Raw genomic sequence first — 19,200 nt, forward strand, 5'->3', positions numbered from 1 at the left:
TTAAATATTTACCGATTTGTACAATAAATTGTACGTCCGCAGTCTAATTATGGCTCTCGGTATGTAACAAAACATTTCTTTAGAAACCTACTGCAACAAATAATGCCATTCAGAGTTTCAAATGTTTTAGCCTGTACAAAAGTTTGGAATCAGTGTTGCAATAAGCTCACGATTAAGATGTCCCGTTACAAGTGTTCTGTTTAGGAATGTTTACAAGACGAGGCTGATTATTACAGTCGTTTTGCTGAACAAGACGTACTTGTGTTTTGGCCGTTCGTCGCAGTGGTGTCTTCAAGGTCGTCTTCAAATTCCTGCAACGAGTCTTGTCGTTCGTGATCAGTACCCGTATCGTTCATAGGATTCGCCAGCTGGTCGTCCGTCGTTAAAATTTCGTCCTTCACCTCGTTGTCCTCCGCGGCCTGACTACTGTTCATCAGGAACACGCACTTCAAGATGTTCCGCAAATCCGAGGCAAAATTCGTCTGCAACTGATCCGCCACACCGGCTATGCACACGAACAGACGATGAACGAGATCCTCCGACGATCTGAAATAACGCAACTTACTTTACCATTTTGCAATATCCGAGACAATCCAAACTATAATACACATTTAACTTCTAACGTCCCCTTGTATCTAAGAAATTTTTCCACTAACTTCATTGCAATGTATTCACACATATGTATGTTCTAATGACTAAACTACGGACTTTATGCATTTACAAAAAAAAAAAAAAATTGAGTAGGTAAAAAATGAAGCAATCGAAGGATTTAGAAAATTTAATAATGTCTATACAGAGTGTCCCAAAAAATGTTGTCCTTCCTTGAAACAGATAATTCCGGAGATGATTCGAAGTGACGATCATTCCTTTGCAAAAATGTTACTTCAAACGATCAAGAGGGAATCAAAAGTTTCAAGGGAATAGAACATTTTTAGGACACGCCGTATATTATTGTCAACTTATTAAAATAATTGGTAACTAAGTATAAAGGATCATTTTACCGAAACTTCGCCCGAATCTGATTCCTGTTCGCGATCTCCGCGGCCTGCATCGCGAGCGCGATCTCCTCGTCGTCCTGGCAGTCGCTCTGGAACTCGCTGGTTTCGGAGCTGGAGTCGCAGTAACTGGAACAGCTGGAGCTTGAGCCGATATCCGGCTTATGGATCATCGAGTGATCCGAGTTGAACGACTGCGCGCCGGAAACGGTGGTCGCGTTGACCAGTCTTATCGCCCGAGCGGTCCTATGTGCATTATTGTCTTTGCTTACGCTCTGGACCCCGTAAGGAACGTTTTGCGGGATCACCGGTGAGACTGGCTCCGCCACCAATCCACTCTTATCGGTCCTTGGTCCCAAACCGTCGTTCATCAGTTCGCTAGGACTCCTGCTGCCCAGTTTCCTCTTGGTCTGTTCGGAGCGAGGATGAACCCTATGCTCGTACTTGTCCCTCATCTCCGCATCCCTCCTCTTCATTCTGCTGAGCTGCTCGGATCTGGATCTCCGGTGGTCCAGTAGCTTCCTGTTCTGCGGCGACAGGTTCCTCAGCGTCCTCGGGGCGATGCTGCAGGTTCTTTGTCCGTTGCTGCGGGGCTCAAAGTGCTGCATCCTCGGACTAGCGTGGGGACTGTGGCTCCCGAAATTCGGCATCTGCCTAGTGTTCTGGCTGGGATGTAAACTGGCGCCGTAACTGATCAGCCTAGGGTTCAAGCACCGATCTGTCGAATTCGATCTGGAGCTCTCGGTGCTGGTCGCGCAGTACACGCTCTGGAAGTTGGACGTCCTGGTCTCCTGTGTACCCGCGTGGATCGTGCTCCTCTCGTGTCTGCGATGGTGCCTCCGCTTCTGCTTCTCGTCCCGCATCTTCCGTGACACGATCTTCTCCTGCGCGTACTGCTCGATCTTCGTCCCGATCTTGCCGATGCTCTGCGACGTGGACGGACAGTTCTCGCACTTCAGATCGCACCAGAACTCCCGGCGGGACGTCGACGCGTCGATGTTCAGGTTCAGGTTCTCCCAGTTCTCCGTGTAGTTGATCTGGAAGCTGGACTGGTTCGAGTCGCACACGGCAATGTGCCCGTTCCCGTACGCGACCCCGACAAACTCCTCGTTGGTGCCGTCGAAGTTCGACGATATCCTTGGAATGTTTTTCGCGGCCTCGGTGCTGGCCGAGTGCAGATTGTTTACCTCGATCGAATGGTCCATCGGCGGGGCCGGTTTCACGCTCCGCAAGCTACAAACGCAAGAGTTCTCCGAGATCGTCGAGCTTTTCCTCTTTGGCGAGTTCAGGTTCGAGCAGGAGTAGCTGGTGTTCTCTTGCGTGTCCTGGTCGGCGAGCGTTTCATCGTCCTGCTGGATCTCGTTCGCGAACGTCTTCTTCTCCTCGGGGCTCTTGTCGTAGAGGCTGGTGTTCTCCGAGGACAGTACCGTGCAGATCCCGGAGTCCGTCTGCTCCGAGATCTCGTTCTGACAGTCGCTGTCCAACAGGAGGTTCGACAGGGTCTTGTTCGCCTCGGATATCAGCTTCTTCGAGTCGAGATCCGGCAGGGAGTTCTGAATGTGCATCGTCTCGCCGGACACGTTGTTCTCGTGGGACACCTGATTCAGCAGGTACTGTGTCTGCGGGATCTCGATGTTCTCCGAGCCGTCCAGGATCTCGGAGATATCTGAGGTCATGAAATCGTTCTGCTGCTGCTCGCTCAACTGTGCCTCGTCGACGATAGAAGCGCTGTTCTCCGGGCTAGCTTGTGCAACGGGGGAGTGCACCGTCGGGTAATCCGGGTCCGCGTTGTCCTCTTCCATCGTCGAGTAAAGACCCTCGTCGGAGGACCGCCACTGTCTGCTTTTTTTCGAGTTGCAGGCCTTCTTCGCGTTGTATTGCACTTCGTCACAGACACTCTCCCGTTCACTGGATGTCCTCGAGCCACCGTTACACCTTGCACTACTTTCTTCGTACCCGTCCGCGGACATGTTCACGCGATTAGGCCCGTACTCGGGGACGTTCATCCTCGTGGCCGCGTGCCTATCGCTCTCGACGTCTCGTTGGTCGCACCTCATCTCCGGCGAACGATCGCTGTTCTCGCATTCCTCCGACAATGCTTGAACCACGTCGTTCGCCACCTCGTCCATATTGTTTCCCGTGTTCCTCGTCACTGTGTAAAAATCTACGATGAAGTCTTTGCAGTTCGGATAACCGGTATAAAAATTGTGAACGAACTCCTCCAGGTCCGGTATGTCCTGGCACGCGGACTTCGACGAATGCGTGATAGGACCCGACGGCTCTTCGTTCGAGCATAACAGTTTCTCGAGCATGTACAGCTCGCGATTATTCAACGTCCACAGAAGCTCGCGGATTTTTAGAAGCAGCGTCTGAAACCAATACGATACTCATTCGGTACTGCTGTCGCGGTTGAACATAATTATTTTTTTTTTTTAGAGGTGTGCGGGAACCCGATGGTCGGGACCAAAATGTTCGGATTCTCGCACGCCTCTATTATTTCGAATTCATTAACACGTATTTCACCAGCATTTCTTTTCTCTGTTCATCCTTCCGTTATTTCTTATATCTTCGAATAATTTATGATTTCATCTTTCGTTAATGCTCCTGCACTATTTTAACGCATTTCGACTTGAAGAAACTACAGTCGTTGATTTGTTAGAAAGTACGAACGATTAATATTGGCCATATGGTCGGATATATGATAAAAAGGTGTCGAGTCTGAAAGTCACGGTGACAAAGTAATTCTATCTTCACTCTCTGTAGAATTACCGGTTATGAATAGAATAAATCATTGTATTGATGTCCAAGGTAGTTCTTTCGAGAGCTAAGGATACTGGACAACTTCGAGAAGTCGAATTGCCTCGAATGACGTTCGAATTCGTCTACACGACTACTGAATATGCTACACAACTACTTAGATAAAAGCATACAGTTCCGTATAAAAAGACAATGGCCAGTTCAAAATCTTGTGAGCATATCCATCTGGATAAAATTCGGAGTAGGATTTAATTGAGACATTTCTTGAAGGGAACTCTGCTTTGGGAAACAATTGCGAACGAAAGACCTTGTACAAATTGATTCGAAAGAAACCGTCAAAACGGTTCAAGCGAAAGATTCGAGTTTTGAAGGAAAGTGGGCCGTCGCTCCCCGATTTACCCTAATCGGCCGTTGGTTGGCTAACTAGGGCCGTTCGAATGGCTTACCTTAAACGGTCTAAACATTTCGCTAATGTTGTCCGGTGATTTGAGGCACAGCGGGCCTCCAGGCGGAGCCAAGAGACCAGAAACAATCGCCAAACGGGGAATAGTAAACATCAGGGCTGGCTCGTAGTTATCCACATCGGCTTGGCTGAGCAATCCGCGCTCGAGAGCTCTCTGCAGCGTCTCCGAAAATAAAACGCACACGAGTTCCTGTTGCTCGTACTCCTTGGTCGATTTCACCGGTACCATGGCGCCGACGTAGCACAGCTCGAAATCGGAGAACAGCCGGTCGAAGATCTTCAGCGACTCGATCAGCTTCTCCAACAACGGGTCCAGCGGGTTTTGCGTCTGAAAGAGATACTACGAATAGAAAAGTTAGTTGGCCACTGTTCCGAACTACCGTTGAACCTCGGCAATTCGAGTTTCGAGGGAACACCGAAGATCTCCGTGTTATAGAGGTTTCGACTTGTCGAGATTTCTTGGAAAAGCGATTTAACAAACGAAAGGTTAAATCACAGAAGACTTCTGCGAAGATCAACATGTTGAGTGTCCTCGAAAGTCACATAATATTGAAAGTGCTCGTTTCATAATGCAAAAATAGAAACGACGAAATTTATTGTAACGATAATTTTTAGCAACTTCTTTACAACTTGGAAACACTAACAAACTTTGGGTTAAGAAATTGTAATAAAAATTGATTTTGGAGTTTCATTCAGAAATTGTGTCACCCATATGTGACCGCTGCGGCAGCCAAAGCGGAAGGAATAAACAAAATTATTGTCTTATAGAGGTTTTCGAGTTATCGAGGTTTGACTATACTACCACCGCGTATTTTCTTTCATTTTCTATTTCTCCTTTCTCTACATTCTCTTTCGCCTTTATGAACCGCCGTTTCGAAGAATTCGATGAAACGTAAATTACTTTATTTAGATTATCGCAATTTGGCAACGCTGCTTCCCCTTCTATTTTGTTATACAGTGTATAGCAAACGTTCTGCACATGCACAAAGGAGAAGGTATTTGACGCGACACTTGTGCTGTATTTGATTGAAAGAATAAACATTTTTTTTTATTCTTCCTTAATGTATCGAAGCATGTAGCAGTAAAAACATCAGAAGAGTTTAATCATGCCGATAAATTATTTTCAACTTGTTAAAATTATTACTAGAGGAAGTAAACGTTTTTGTAACTCTCATTTCTTGCAATTAGTGCAGACATTTTCTATACTGTACAAAAATCCGCAGTCTAACAATTTCTAGAATGAGCACTCAAAATATTAAAATAGAAATAGTAATAGAAATGATAATAAACTAGAAATATTAAAATAGAAATTACAGAAATTTTAATTGATGTAGCGTAATGATCAAACTGAGCATTTATAGCGGCACGTTTATGGGAAACTCGATAGTTATTGCAACCATAATAAAATTTATGAAGTACAAACGATTTGTGCATTACTGTTCTATAAGTCCATTTCAATGAACAAACGACATTGTATTTTCCTTTCTAGAGTAACAATAACTTTTTGAGGGGCGGTTGTTTTAATTAAGTAGAAAGCAAAGATTCATATTAAATACAGTAAACTACAATGCTCGTTTTAACGGAAAGTAGTCTTTGCAATATTAAAATACAAATTTCCGCGACTCTGAAACTGGCATCCTCAATTATTTCCTTTCGTCCCGCTGGAATGATTCCATATTGCCAGAACTCACGGACCATGCACGTTTGTGTGACCCAGTGGTTTCTTATTTAACGACACGCTACTACATTACACCGGCACGCGAAAGAATTAGTTGCTGCCAGGAGCAGCTTTACGCCAAATTCTTTCCAATATAAATCTGATAACAACGAATTAATGTCATCGGATTGTAAAACACGCAATATTCTCGCGAAAATATTCCTACACGTTCCAACATCGCATCGACATATCACAAGAATTACTTAAACGTTTACTCTGAAACCTTATTTCTGTTTCCACAGGAAAATATTGAACAACATTCAAAATACAGTGGACAATCCAGATTTACAAAAATTTGCCATCAATATTAGAATGTGGCAACAATTTGCCCAACACTGGATATACTAACATTTAATCAAATGACTGATTACATAACATCAAGATGTTTTCCGTTAAAAGAGATAAAGTTCATGGTGGCAAAGAATTTAATAAGACTGAGTTGTCTGAAAGAATAAGGAAGACGAGAAGACAAGCACAGATTTTGAAAGTTATTCAAAATGAATTCGCGTCAAAGACCGTCAAAAATTGTTAAAGGTATTGGAGTGAACGGACCGCAAATAAAAGGGTTAGAACAGGAGACTCTTCCGACTGGTTGTACTTTTGAGCACGCTTAGAATAAAACTGCAATCGGACGTAGTCTCCTGGACGTAGGAGAGCGAGCATGATTGATAGGCGAATGGTTCCAGCGACAAGAGAAGATAAATACCTTCAGGTTCATGTGACCTTTGAGCGCGTGCTCCCTGAGCAAATTCCTGACGAGATCCAGCGACTTTGTCAGAGCTTTCGCCAACGGCCTCATGGCTGAACTTTCAGCTTCCCTGTTCATAATGGAGGAGCCGGCTGCCAGGCATTCCGCGCCGAACCACAATTGTCCTGCGAGGTTCTCCTGCATCACGTCGTCCGGGAACTTCACCCTGAAATCCCTGTTCGCCCTGCTCTCCGGGATCAGCTCGTCCATTATCTGGCTACAGATCGTCAGCACCTTGTCCTGACAATGGCGCAGCTGATTCACCAGTGTGGTGCATCTCTCTGGCTCCTGCCGGCCGTCGAAGGAGTCTAATTCGCAGGCGACCGCGTTCAGTGCCTCGTCAGCGTAGAAAAACTGAGCGAGCAGACTCGTGTCGTCTCTCTGAAATATAAACAAACACCAATCCCATTAGGGCTGCGCTGGGAATACTGTCCGAGATGTTTGCTCGTTTCTAGTGGCGCAGGGATGGGTAACAAACGCTCTTTGCCCTTGGGAGCAGTCTGGATCGTTTCCACGGGCAAATGACGTCGGTGAAAGACGAAACTTTACAGTCGGATTAGCCAGATCAAGACTTGTTCCCCCACTCTAATTTCCCTTTCTACTGCGCTACGTATTCCGCCATCAACACTAATCCAGTACTGACAGAAAGAGGGGGTAACTCTTTCCCCTCGATTCGAGTCAATTCCCCTGATATGGCAACTCTGTGTAGAATGACTGTTCTCAGTGGGCGTGGTTATGTCGCCCTTAGCTTCTACGCAGCCAGGAGGGCTATCTATGTTTGTAATTACTAAACTTCGGATCTTTATGTAAAGTAGAAAGTTTGCGCATCAATTGCAAGACACGGATATGAATATATTTTTCGCTAATAAATTCAATGTCAACTAGAACGCGAAAACTCTAACCGGCACGTATAGTTACGAACCAATGTACTGGCACAGCAACTAAATTAACTTTTAATTATGTGGTTACATGTGAAAGTAAGGAATATATTGGTAGCGCGTTGGTTTCTAAAGAAATTATAATTATTATGTGTAGAACGCACAAAGTATTGAATAAACTCAATCGATAACATTAGATTGTTAATGCTACAGGTTACACAAGGTGGACAACATCATTCGATCACCTTGAATACATCACTTGTTTTTAATGACACGAAAGAATGTTTAAACAAACATTATCGTTCAAACCGAACAGACAAACATTACGGTAAGCAACAAATTTTTCTTGGGAAACCTTCTTGCTTACCATAACGTCTTTTCGAACCAATATAATGTTCTCCTGCTACATTTTTTCTTATCGTCAAATATAAGTGAGATGTTCCAGGTGGTGAAGTTATGTAGTTCACCCAGTATAATTAAAAGCTGCCTGTGCCAATACATTTCTTCGTGACTGTAAATTAAATGTTCATTTCTCTATTGTGGTGCAGGCGTGGCTAACAAGTAGTTTTTCCTCGGTGGAAGCGCTGCGGATTGTTCCCAGGGGCAAATGACGTCAGAGAAAGAACGAAACTTTCGATATTGCGAAAGGATTATCTACTTTCCTCTTTCTCTTGGATGGACGTAGTTCCGTGGCTCTCGGTTTCAAAGAAATCAAGCCTGCACCCCCACAGAACAATCTGTGACCTTAATTGCTCTAGAATATGCAGGAAACTGTATCCACGAACAAATGAAACGGTTCTACCTTTATTTTCGTACGAGCATGGTTAACAAGTGTTCTTTGCTCTTGGTAGCGCTCCGGATTTTGTTCCCAGGGGTAAATGACGTCAGAAACAGAAAAGACTTTCCCGAAAAGACTACACTTTCTACTCTGTCTCTTGAGCACCCTTCCGTCGCTGTCGATTTCAACGGAACCAGACTTTTATGCACTTAATTGCTTTAGAATGAGCCCAATGCTGTCTAACACAGTCCTTTTTATCAAAAGACATTTTTATTTATCTTTGACCATGGGCGGAAGATCTCGGAAACCTTCAGCTCCTCAAAAAGAAGATGAAAGGGATGCGATGCTACTTTAAAGGGTTGTTCTGACTGTCGAAAAATCGATTTTTCTTTTTTGCAGTTTCTTCGAGTGTAAGTGCTGTAGAATATGTGTGCTACAGAATTTGTTCGAATTCGTAATATTGACGTAGTTACAGGCGATTGACGAATGCAACTTGCGTCGCGAGATATTGACAGGTGAACCTTTAAACGCGCATTTCTCGAAATCACTTTTTCCGAAACGGTTGCCACGATATCGCAAGTTCTACGTGACCAATTGTTTTGAAATTTTCAGAGAATCTTCAGCACGTACCCTGTTGACGCACGAACCAACATTTTAAAGTCCGGCAATTTTTTCTTATCTTTTTATCGTGCTAAAGGCCGAAAAATATTTTACGAAATCGGCGACTTCAAAATTCCCCATATTGTAAATAATCCAGATTTTTAGTTTCTTTTGGTTCGGGCTATTCATACATTCATACTGGTTAATATCATTTGTTTCCGTTCAGTAGAAAGGCCGTAATCGTGGCAACCGTGGACTCATGCTTTTCAAAACATACGTAACTCGTGTAATTTTGAATATTTTTACTTGAGAAAAATCACACATGTACTTCAAAAACCAATGAATATGTGTGCACAATGCCAATGCAAAAGGTTATATAGTTTTCCGGGAAAAAATTCTGAAATGTTTGCGTAAAAAGGGTCTCGAAAACCAGAATACCCACTTAAAAGCGCACAGGATAAAAAACAACATTACATGACAATAGCAATAATATAATGGTGTTGAGCGTGTTCGTGACAGTATTCTTGTTGATGTAAGCAGGTTTACGTTCGATGTTCTTGTTTCATTTTTGGTAAAAAGATCGATTTAATTGTATACCTTTTGAATAGGACTCCACGTATCGCAATTAGTTCGCATAACAGGGTCTCGGCAACGAGTTCGTTGAATTAGGTATTCTAACAATGACGGTTCGGATAAATGGAGTTCCACTGTACATTGATTTTTTGCCATTGTGTCTCTTTGACATCAAGGGGGGTACATTCAGCTGGGAGAATGACGAACAGACGAGGATTAGTTCTACTGTCCTCTCCGGTGAACATCTCTGCAACGACCGATAGTTGGATGACCCAATGTGGTCAACAACCATTGTCTAACAGTTCTGCTCAAAGTTAGTTCGGATATAATTTCCAACAACGGAAGTACCGAGTAGTTGAAGTGAGACTACTATTCTAATTGTTTGCAGACGACTGAGACTTTTATTATTCAGTTGTTAACAACGATTGTTAACTTGATTATGAAATTTCCACTTTACTCTGTAAACCTGGTTAATTTCAGTATCAATAAATTAATATTCACTGGCATTTATTATATGACAATTTTTAAGCTATCGCCTGCATCACTTGTATCAGTGTTAAATCGCATTTACTATTGTCATCTATTCGGATAATAGGCGCCATAGTCATCGCAGGAGTCAATTTTCCAATTATCTAATTATATTTTCCAATTATCTTCATTAACTTCACGAAAAAAAAGGATTCATCGTGTTTTAAGACTTCCTTCCTGACCCAGCGAGAGAAAATTTATGTTTATGGATTTCTTATCAATTCATGGACACATGCAAACGCTGCTTTCTCGCATGTGCAAATAAAATCAAGCACATGCAATAACACACCTTTTCATGTGCAGGCTACACGCCTGTGAGGAAGTCTATATTTGAAAATCTATGTATCAACGCGAGTCTGTTATTCATAGTTTCTGCTGTTAATAAACATTTGTCACGACTTCGTGTTATCTGTTTTCCCTGGATATTGCTATCTACTTACTGGTTATCATTTTGGACTAAATTATTCAAGAATTACTCAGCAAGCACATAATCTTGCTAAATGCTACTCGCGAAAGTCCACGTGAATCTTGATGAGCTTTCTAATTAGGAGAGTGTGGACCTTAACATAAATTGATCAAGTATAATAGAAACTGTTTTCATAAAACTCAGAATAACAATCTCATTAAATATAGAACGAATTATCTGTTGCATGTTCATAAATATCCTAACTGCATACAATCCACAAATAACTAAGATATTTTAAGAAATAACATTTCTACGCATTCAATTCACTTCACAAGCTGGGATTATGTGCTTTCAGGGCCGGCCCAAGGCACGATGCAAGTGATGCACAGCACCAGGGCGCCTTACAAAATTATTTTTTTTTTTAATAAAATGAATGCTGTTTTTAAAATTTTTAAATGTCAACCAAATTGAATGTTGAAATGAATTTTATTCAGATACAATTGACATATTAAATTTGTGCCAACAATTTGGAGTGTGTATTTGAAAATGTAACCATTGTTCTTCGAATTTTTTTAACTTTGCCCGTAACAGTAGCTTCTGCCGAAAGATCTTTCACCCGGATTAAAAATAATAGAAAATTACTTAAGGTCATGTCTCAAGATCGGTTAGCAGGTTTATCAATAATTGCAATAAAACATGATGTTGCTACCATGCTAAGTAATAAAGGAATTATTGATGAATTTGCTAGCATAAAAACCAGAAAAGTAACATTTTAATATTAATGTTTGCTTATAAATTCAATTTTGTTAAGAATTTAAGGATTTATAATACGAGTAAATTCATTTTGTTTTATATATACTACTTGGTACTCAGGTAGTGTTTTATGTAATTAATTACACTACATTGTATACTAGGTACTCTAAAAACTATTGTTTTTTATTATTTTATTATTTACTTATTTACTTACTTATTTGTTTTTTAAAAAATAGGGGGGGGGGGGGCTGTAAGAGTTCAGCGTTTCGAAATCGCAATTGCAAGTGACAATTGCTACAGGCTCGTAATGCAAGACAACCATAACATTTTGTCGCGTCAACGTCAACAAACCAACGAAGAGATTGCAACGATACGTATCTTTATTGAAGATGAATTAACAACCGCACGGAAGTTTAAGCGCTTTGCTGCGTGTTTCGTTATCTGAAATACTCTGCTGATTAACTTCAGCGCGTGTGTGTGCGTGGATCCGCGAGGTCAGGCCAGCTGTACGCCTAGCCAATTTTAATCGAATACGATATTCGATAACTGCGTTATCCGCGGAGATGAGTTATACGCGCTGGATTAAAAATAATATAGTAATTGTTGCGGCGATACCGGCAACTTTTCGTTTGCCGAATCCACGCATTCCTGCTTCGGTACTGTTGATTAAATATCGGTGCAATTGGATCGTAACTAGATCGCGGATTTTCTGCATTCAAGGCAAAATATTGAAAATATCAGACGATGTTACGAATACGGTTATATTGTTCGTAACTTGTGAAAATTATTCGGAGGAGAAAGAAACGTCTGTGCAGCTCCTACTTGTAATCGAGGCACAACATTTTTATTTTGCAAAAAGATCCACAGTCTAATAATAATAACTGTCGAGCGTAGAGATAGAATATCAATTTTGGTCCGTCGGTGGTGTGTGATTCATGTTTTTCCTTGTTGCTTTCGCGTGGCTCTCGGAAAGAAAGTCTGCGATTTTAATCCTCGTAAAAATTGTTTAAGCGTGCGCAGAATAGCTTGAATTCAAAGAATTTCGGAAAGGTCAAAGTACAGAAATTTACAGGAGTATACAGAAATTTCTCTGAATAATCTAACTAAAGTCTTTGAAAGTACAACAGTTTAAATGTCAAGTATTTGGGAAACAGTTGAATAAATTTCAAGATTCAAACACATATTATAGGAAAAATAGCGTAAGAATGAAATCAATCTAATCTTAACATTTTTATAAGGCAACACGTGCTTCTTTTACCGTACGGTAGATCTAGCGTTGCGCTAGCTGTATCAGTGCGAGTGCTTTCGGGAAATGATGAGTCTAAGGATTTTTCCCACGTGTCAGTTGAAACGGGGTACATAGCACTTTTCCGTGCAGCATCGATCAGAAAACGTGTCTCTTCACGATTGGTAATTTTCCGTGCTTGTTTCTCCGCGGGAGAAAAGCCATCACTCGCGCGATATTTATATATTGATACGAACGCGTGCGCCTCGAAACAATGACTCTAATTATACCTATGCCGTAATTAAAAAGGGTGGACTGACTGTACGATACTTTATGTTCCGTAAACAGTGATCGTCAATGGAAGAGGGTACCAAGGCTATTCAACTACTAATTACATCAAACGGCGTCGATGTATTTAATCACGAGTACTTTCTCCCGTTGACTCCCGGACACAATCGATCCCGCCATTATCGCCTACTGACAAATACAAATCGACAAACACAGAGTCACCGGCTTCTGCGATCCGATGCATTGCGCATTAATTGACACACATACGACCGACATTTCTTTCTCTGTTCACCCTTTCTGTTCCATCCTATACTTCCTAATAAACCATAATTCCGTCTTTCATTGATCGCAAAACATATTTTTATTCATTTCGATCCAAAATTGACATAACAAAAATTTCATTTGACTTTTATTTTATCATATTTTATTTGACGTAACGACATTGTTTATACTAATATGGACATTATGACACAATAAAGTAAAGTTTGTTGAATTTAGAAGGGAGCGAAAAACTTTCAACAGGCGATAGCAAAATTAAAAGGGAAATAAATAGGAAAAACACGTTTGCACTTTTCGCAATGTGTAAATGATTGCGTGCTTTACACGAATGTTTTCTCCTAAAAAAAAATGATGGAACACTACATAAAAAAAATGTTAAATAACGCGTTTATGAGTACATAAAAGCACATTTTACTGTGCCGAACGCAACAGAAAAGGTCTTATAATTTTTCTTATCGATTTGAGTGTAGAAACACAACGTTAGAAAATAAATATTTATTCGATTTATGCCTCCGGAAATTAGTTTATAATCATTCGAGATTACATGTACGTTCACGGGCTATCGGCGATTTATATTATTCGGAGGTGAGCAATACGACCGCACGTGAAGTATTGTTGTTGCAGCTCTTATCGTCTTATCTCTTAGCTGATGATTATATTACGAACGCCTCGGAAAAAACAAGGTGTTTTCCGGGCACTCGCATCGAGGCTAGGTTTACGATCTTCGCCTCAAGCCAAAGATTGTGCATTCGCAAAAAAAGTTTAATCGCAGTCTTGTTTCTGTGCACCATAATACAAATTCGAACACGTCATGAATAAAAAATTAACACAGGATAATATCTTGCCAAATGGTCCATAAAATCGAAGAATTTGTATTCGTGCAGAATACAAATTTCGTGTTTCGATTGCTACAGATTTAAAGGATTTAAAATCGTATTTTTAAGAGAACATTAAGTGAGAAACTGATTTTCATCATTGTCGAATTTAGTAACTCGGGCGGTTCTGCGAAATTTAAACAATTTGTTCTGCGTTCGTTCCAACGTGATTTTACAACGAGAATTATTTCAAGAATAACTCCTGTTTATAATGATTTCGAAAAAGTTGATCTGCGACTTTTTGTCGCAGTGTTATTGTATTCTGAATGAAAAGTATGTCGTCGGCATTAGAATAACTCAAAGTGCAAATGATAAGGCAGTGGAGAGACATACTACTCGTTCCTAAACACACTAGACGTAGACTATAGACACACATATTACACACGCGCCGAGCATACATTAGAAACCTACATTCGATACACACGTTGATCACACACTACGTACAAGTCCGACAATCTTGATTGTTTTTATGCCAACAATACGCGCTTTTTGTTTAAAGTACAATAAAACCGTGTCAAAAAATCGCAAAGGTACTTTTGAGAGGATTGTATGTATTTGTGACAAAAACGAGTAGAATTAAAGCAGTGGAAATAGTGAAAGAAGTTAAGAACAACAGTGTGTTACTTTCAGCATGATAAGATAATTAAAAGATGAAAGAAATTTCTATTTGGCTTCTGTGCCTTGCAAACAATGCAAACGTTTTTAGAGAGGAGTCCTTCTACGAGATTACGTAGAAATGAATGTGAAAATAAACACTTTAAACTCCGTAAAGTTGCGCGAATTCTTAAAGTTTCAAAAGAAAAAAGCAACTAGAAATTCACGCTGTTTTCTAAAATTAGGTATTTCATACTAGAAACTTCATACTTCAAAACGAGCACAATGATCCTTCTATAACATAACATAATTTCTAGACTACGGATTTTATGCATTTATTGCCCAAACGAGTAGACGCAATATAAAACAGTAAAAGGATTATTAACACTAGAACTGCCAAGTAATAAATACAACTGATGTAACAGGATTTCCAAGAAATATTGTACATCCTTGACAGGGACGATTCCTAAGGTCATTTGAAGTAACTTTTTCGTTTGCGAAAATGTTTGCCGCAGCTTTGTTAAGGAGTTATTAACGAAGCCGCGAAGAACATTTTCGCAAAAGAAAAAGTTGTTTCAAATGACCTCGGGAATCACCCTTTTCAAGAACGTACAATATTTTTGGGACACCCTGAATATTGATTTGTAATAATGACAAGAGATACATCTATTCAAACCTAATTTTTATTCTAAACATGTGCTTCAATGAAGAAGTTCATACAAAAACTTCTGACGAAAACCAGTCATTTTGACTAATTCGGTGGTTCTGATGTTCCAAAAATTTAAGAATGTTTATGTACCATTTTCGTCTAGCTGAAATTATTAAAGGAAGAATAACAATTTCATTTAGCTCGTGTTTTTATAATTGATGCATACAATTTTCATTTCGCATAAAGATCCGCAGTTTAATAATTTAGTAATCCTTTAATGCATGTATCAAAATGTAGTTAGATAAATCTGACGTGACTTATTCCAACGAGTATTTTTCAAATAATTATCATTAGACTGGGGATTTCTATGCATAATAACAACTGTGTGCACCGATTGCGATAAACAGAAATCGCATAGACAGTTATTTCTTTTCTTGAAAATTTTAATAAGTTTGACATAGCGTAATCGAATGCTTAAAATCTTCTGCTTTTTCCACTATTTTGCGTTCCAACTAATCATTCTTGGCAGAAATGAATAAAATCCGCAATCTGTCTACAGTCAGTCGCAAAAGTATCCGGTCACACTTTAAACACAAAGAACTTTTTAAAAATTGGTTCGAACGGCTTGAGCTTTTTTCTTTTTGAGATGTTAGAAGGATTGGCAAATGGGTGTTAGAAAAATTAGCATTGGTCAAAATTACGAAGAAAAAAGTAATGGCCATGATTTATAACTTTTTTATCTGCGCCTACAATGAAAATTAAAAAATGCACAAAATTTCCTCGAAATAGGTTAGCGCGTAAAAAAGGTGTAGACATTGCAAGACGTAAGAATCTTTGAATTTTGGGCTTACGATTGATCTAAATCGCAGGTTCTCAAAATTTTTGACATTATCAATTATTCATGGCTCATAGTAACCTTAATCGATTTTTATGAAACTTTGCGCATGCATTTAACTTACCTAGATCTACAAAAGGCATATTTAAAATTCTTATTATACGTGCAGATGAGAAAAGGTAAAAATCAGAACCGATACATTTTTCAATTCATCTTTTTATAACTTACCTACCACATTAATCCTTCTAACATCACAAAAAACTGTAGCCTTTTGAACCAATTTTATAAAAGTCACTCATTTTTAAAGGGTGGCCGGATACTTTTGCGGTTGACTGTATCATCTTCGTGTATATTTCAGAGTAATAAAGCAAAGAATCAAATTACTGCAGGGTTACCAATTACTGTGCCCACATCAATTATACCTGTTTTTAAAGAACAGTGAATATTAAGTTATATATTAACTGATTTTATTAACTGATTTTTTTTAACTGATTTTTTGAAAAGAATTGAATATCTCTTTTTTAATATTCATTATGCATTCAAAATAAGTATAATCAGTATAGACATAGTAATCGTGACGCCCACGGCAATTGGGTTCCTTACCTTATAGAATTTTTTATTCGCTAACGACGAAACTAATTTGAACAAAAATCCACAAGGAAGTGATATTTTCACGAGCAAAAGTGTTGGTGCACTGTCAGGTCCGTTGATAAACAGGACAAGAGAAGTCGAGTAACAGACTTTCATGTTTACTGCCGTCTCGGTGAATCAATTTTCATTCGGAGCACCGTAAATCAGCCAGTCGTGTAATATTCTGGTAAATCATTTTTTTAAAAGTAGGATACGAAAATGTGAAGATAGTGGAACGACTTATCACAAGGAACAATAATTCCGCGTTTCTTGTAACGACTCCCCTCCGAACGGCAATTAAAATTGTTTACTATGTGCGGGTATTTTGTCCGTTATTGTGCGTGCAAGGAATAAAGATGGATATTTATTGGATTTGAAAGCTCGTGAAAATGTACGCAGCCAGAACGAATCGCTGGAGGAATTTCGGAGTGTGGGATCGATAGTAAACGATATTAAACACGATACATGAGTCGCTCATTAGCCACAGGAGGCGCGGAGCAGAAGAGGAGTCGTAAAAATCAACGTCGAAAAAGCGATTTAGAAAGCGTAACGAGGTTTTCTCCGGTTCGTGTCGGCCAATAATTGCAGAACTGTCCGCAGAATTTGGCGGTAATAGTTACACGAACGTTACAAACGATTGCGATTCTTCTAAAACATCGAGCTTTTCTGTACGCCAAATAAATCGATAAGAATTCGATTCTTTGTACGTTCTATTTATTTACCGTGATTTTATTCCACGCAACAGAGAATACGCAGAAGATAGATAAACAAAGAAAATGTGTCAAAACACAGTTCGTCCTTAAATAAAAGATTATATTCGTTCAATTTCGTTTCAATTCATCCTCTCGAAAATTAAATTGTTTAATTCATCGGTGAGACAATAATAGCGAAAACTTTTTGTTTATACTAATCATTTTGCGGAACTTTTGCCAACATATTCCTGACGTTTTTCTGATTAAAACGAGACCAAACATGAAAGGATTCGGAACATGTTTGCTTGTTTATTACAACCTCGATTATCCGAACCGACGGTTCACGTGTAAACAATTCACTGAACAAATCAGTAAAGATTTAACCTATTCATTTATATAGTTCTGTTCTGTATTGAATGCGAATTATTTACTCTAACACCTATCTTCCACTTCGGTTAATTCAAATAATAGAGGCTCTATTGTATCGTGAATTACACAAGCAAACATGCTCCGAGTTGTATCATGTTTGGGCTCATTTTAATCAGAAGAGTGTCACGAATGTATTCATAAAAATTGCATTGAAAATAAATGATTAAAAACAACAAACCGTTGTCACCGAATTAATGTTGTCTCGTATCGATGTTTTATATTCAACTGAATCGATATAATCGATTCGCGGCTGTCTTTTCAAACGATTTTATGGAACGATCGACCATCCACGGATAAAAAGGTCGTAGAAAGTGAGAAGCGACTCTTTCAAATGGAAATGGTTCACGCCCAAGGTTCTCGTTTGCAATTCCGAAACACGCCTAGTACGCGGAGCATAACTTTTGAAAATTCATCCACGGATACGCCCCCGACGCTCTCTTATCTATTTTCAGTCGGGAAACGGGTACGTAAATTAGGATGCACAACGATACCTACGCGCCGCTGCAATTGCGATTGCGTAAGACTATGTCGATGCACTTTGAATCGATACCACCGACTCGCGTGATGCGGGCTCGTGTTTATTGCTCGTTAAAACAATGTATCCGATAGAAACAAAGAAAAGCAAACCGTGACAGCGTAACTGTCGATCGCACAGGTGATCCAACTACCATAACGTTCTGAAAACTCTCTCGCTTTCCCACTTGTCTTTATCAACATCATCCATCGACACGAAACATTAACCCTTCATGTGAACGAGGGGGGGAGCAATGCAGTCGCACACAAATTATGCTAATCGTACATTTTTATCCAATACTACTTTAATGCAAAATAAATATTAGCGATACCTTTGTTTATGCTTGAAACGTTAAACTTAAAGTGTTGAGATTGTAATTACTATATGCGAGTAATTAAAAGTTCAGGGTTAAAATTGCGTAATTACTAAGAAGTAGTTGTTGAATGTCTCGCTTCATTATCAGTTGACCGCGGATTTTATGCATTTATAAAAAAGATTAAAAGAAGTTTCCATTTGGCCACTGTTTTTTGCAATCGAAACAGGAAACTTGTGTTTCGCATAAAATCTGCACTCTGTTCAATAGAAGCGAGCAGATACAGCAAAACTCGATACAATTTAATGAACTCGATATACTATTTGATGAATGACACTAAAAATAAGATTTACTTAGTTCAGAGTTGCGCACAGAAATGATAATCTGCATAAAGATTCAGTGACGTTTAAATAAAAGATGTTTCACGTGAGGTTCCATCAGCTGGGACGATTAGAGATTAGGTTACGACGAGAACCAAAATTCTTAAGAGATTCGGTTACGTCAAAAACCATGATGCACAAGAGTCTGTCGGTCGGAGTTACGGTCAAGACCGTAAATTCCCGTTGTTGGCTCAAGGATACGGTCAAGAACGAAACTCGCCGAGGAATACGATCAAAGTTATAGTCACGAAAGATATCCGCAATTTATGGACAGAGTTGGACAACATTTCACGTGAAAACC

General features: G+C 39.8%; 1 protein-coding gene across 7 annotated transcripts in view; it reads right to left on the bottom strand.

The window, feature by feature from the left end:
- The window catches only part of LOC143353624 (lateral signaling target protein 2 homolog), a 70,573-nt gene that overhangs the window by 12,917 nt on the left and 38,456 nt on the right, over positions 1–19,200 (bottom strand). For 6 of the 7 annotated variants that reach the window (XR_013082186.1, XR_013082185.1, XM_076787079.1 and 3 more), the window contains exons 2-5: positions 6,639–7,061; positions 4,199–4,555; positions 1,002–3,364; positions 260–546 (exon numbers count right to left, since the gene is read on the bottom strand). Coding sequence is in view for 5 of the 7 variants with exons in the window: in XM_076787079.1 (XP_076643194.1) it covers positions 260–546; positions 1,002–3,364; positions 4,199–4,555; positions 6,639–7,061 (3,430 nt within the window). In the remaining 2 variants the exon portion in view is untranslated. The remainder of the gene's footprint in view (positions 1–259; positions 547–1,001; positions 3,365–4,198; positions 4,556–6,638; positions 7,062–19,200) is intronic. The other variant, XM_076787080.1, reaches the window with a different exon arrangement.

The sequence above is a fragment of the Halictus rubicundus genome, chromosome 4, assembly GCF_050948215.1.
Source record: "Halictus rubicundus isolate RS-2024b chromosome 4, iyHalRubi1_principal, whole genome shotgun sequence".
Classification (NCBI taxonomy): Eukaryota; Metazoa; Arthropoda; class Insecta; order Hymenoptera; family Halictidae; genus Halictus; species Halictus rubicundus.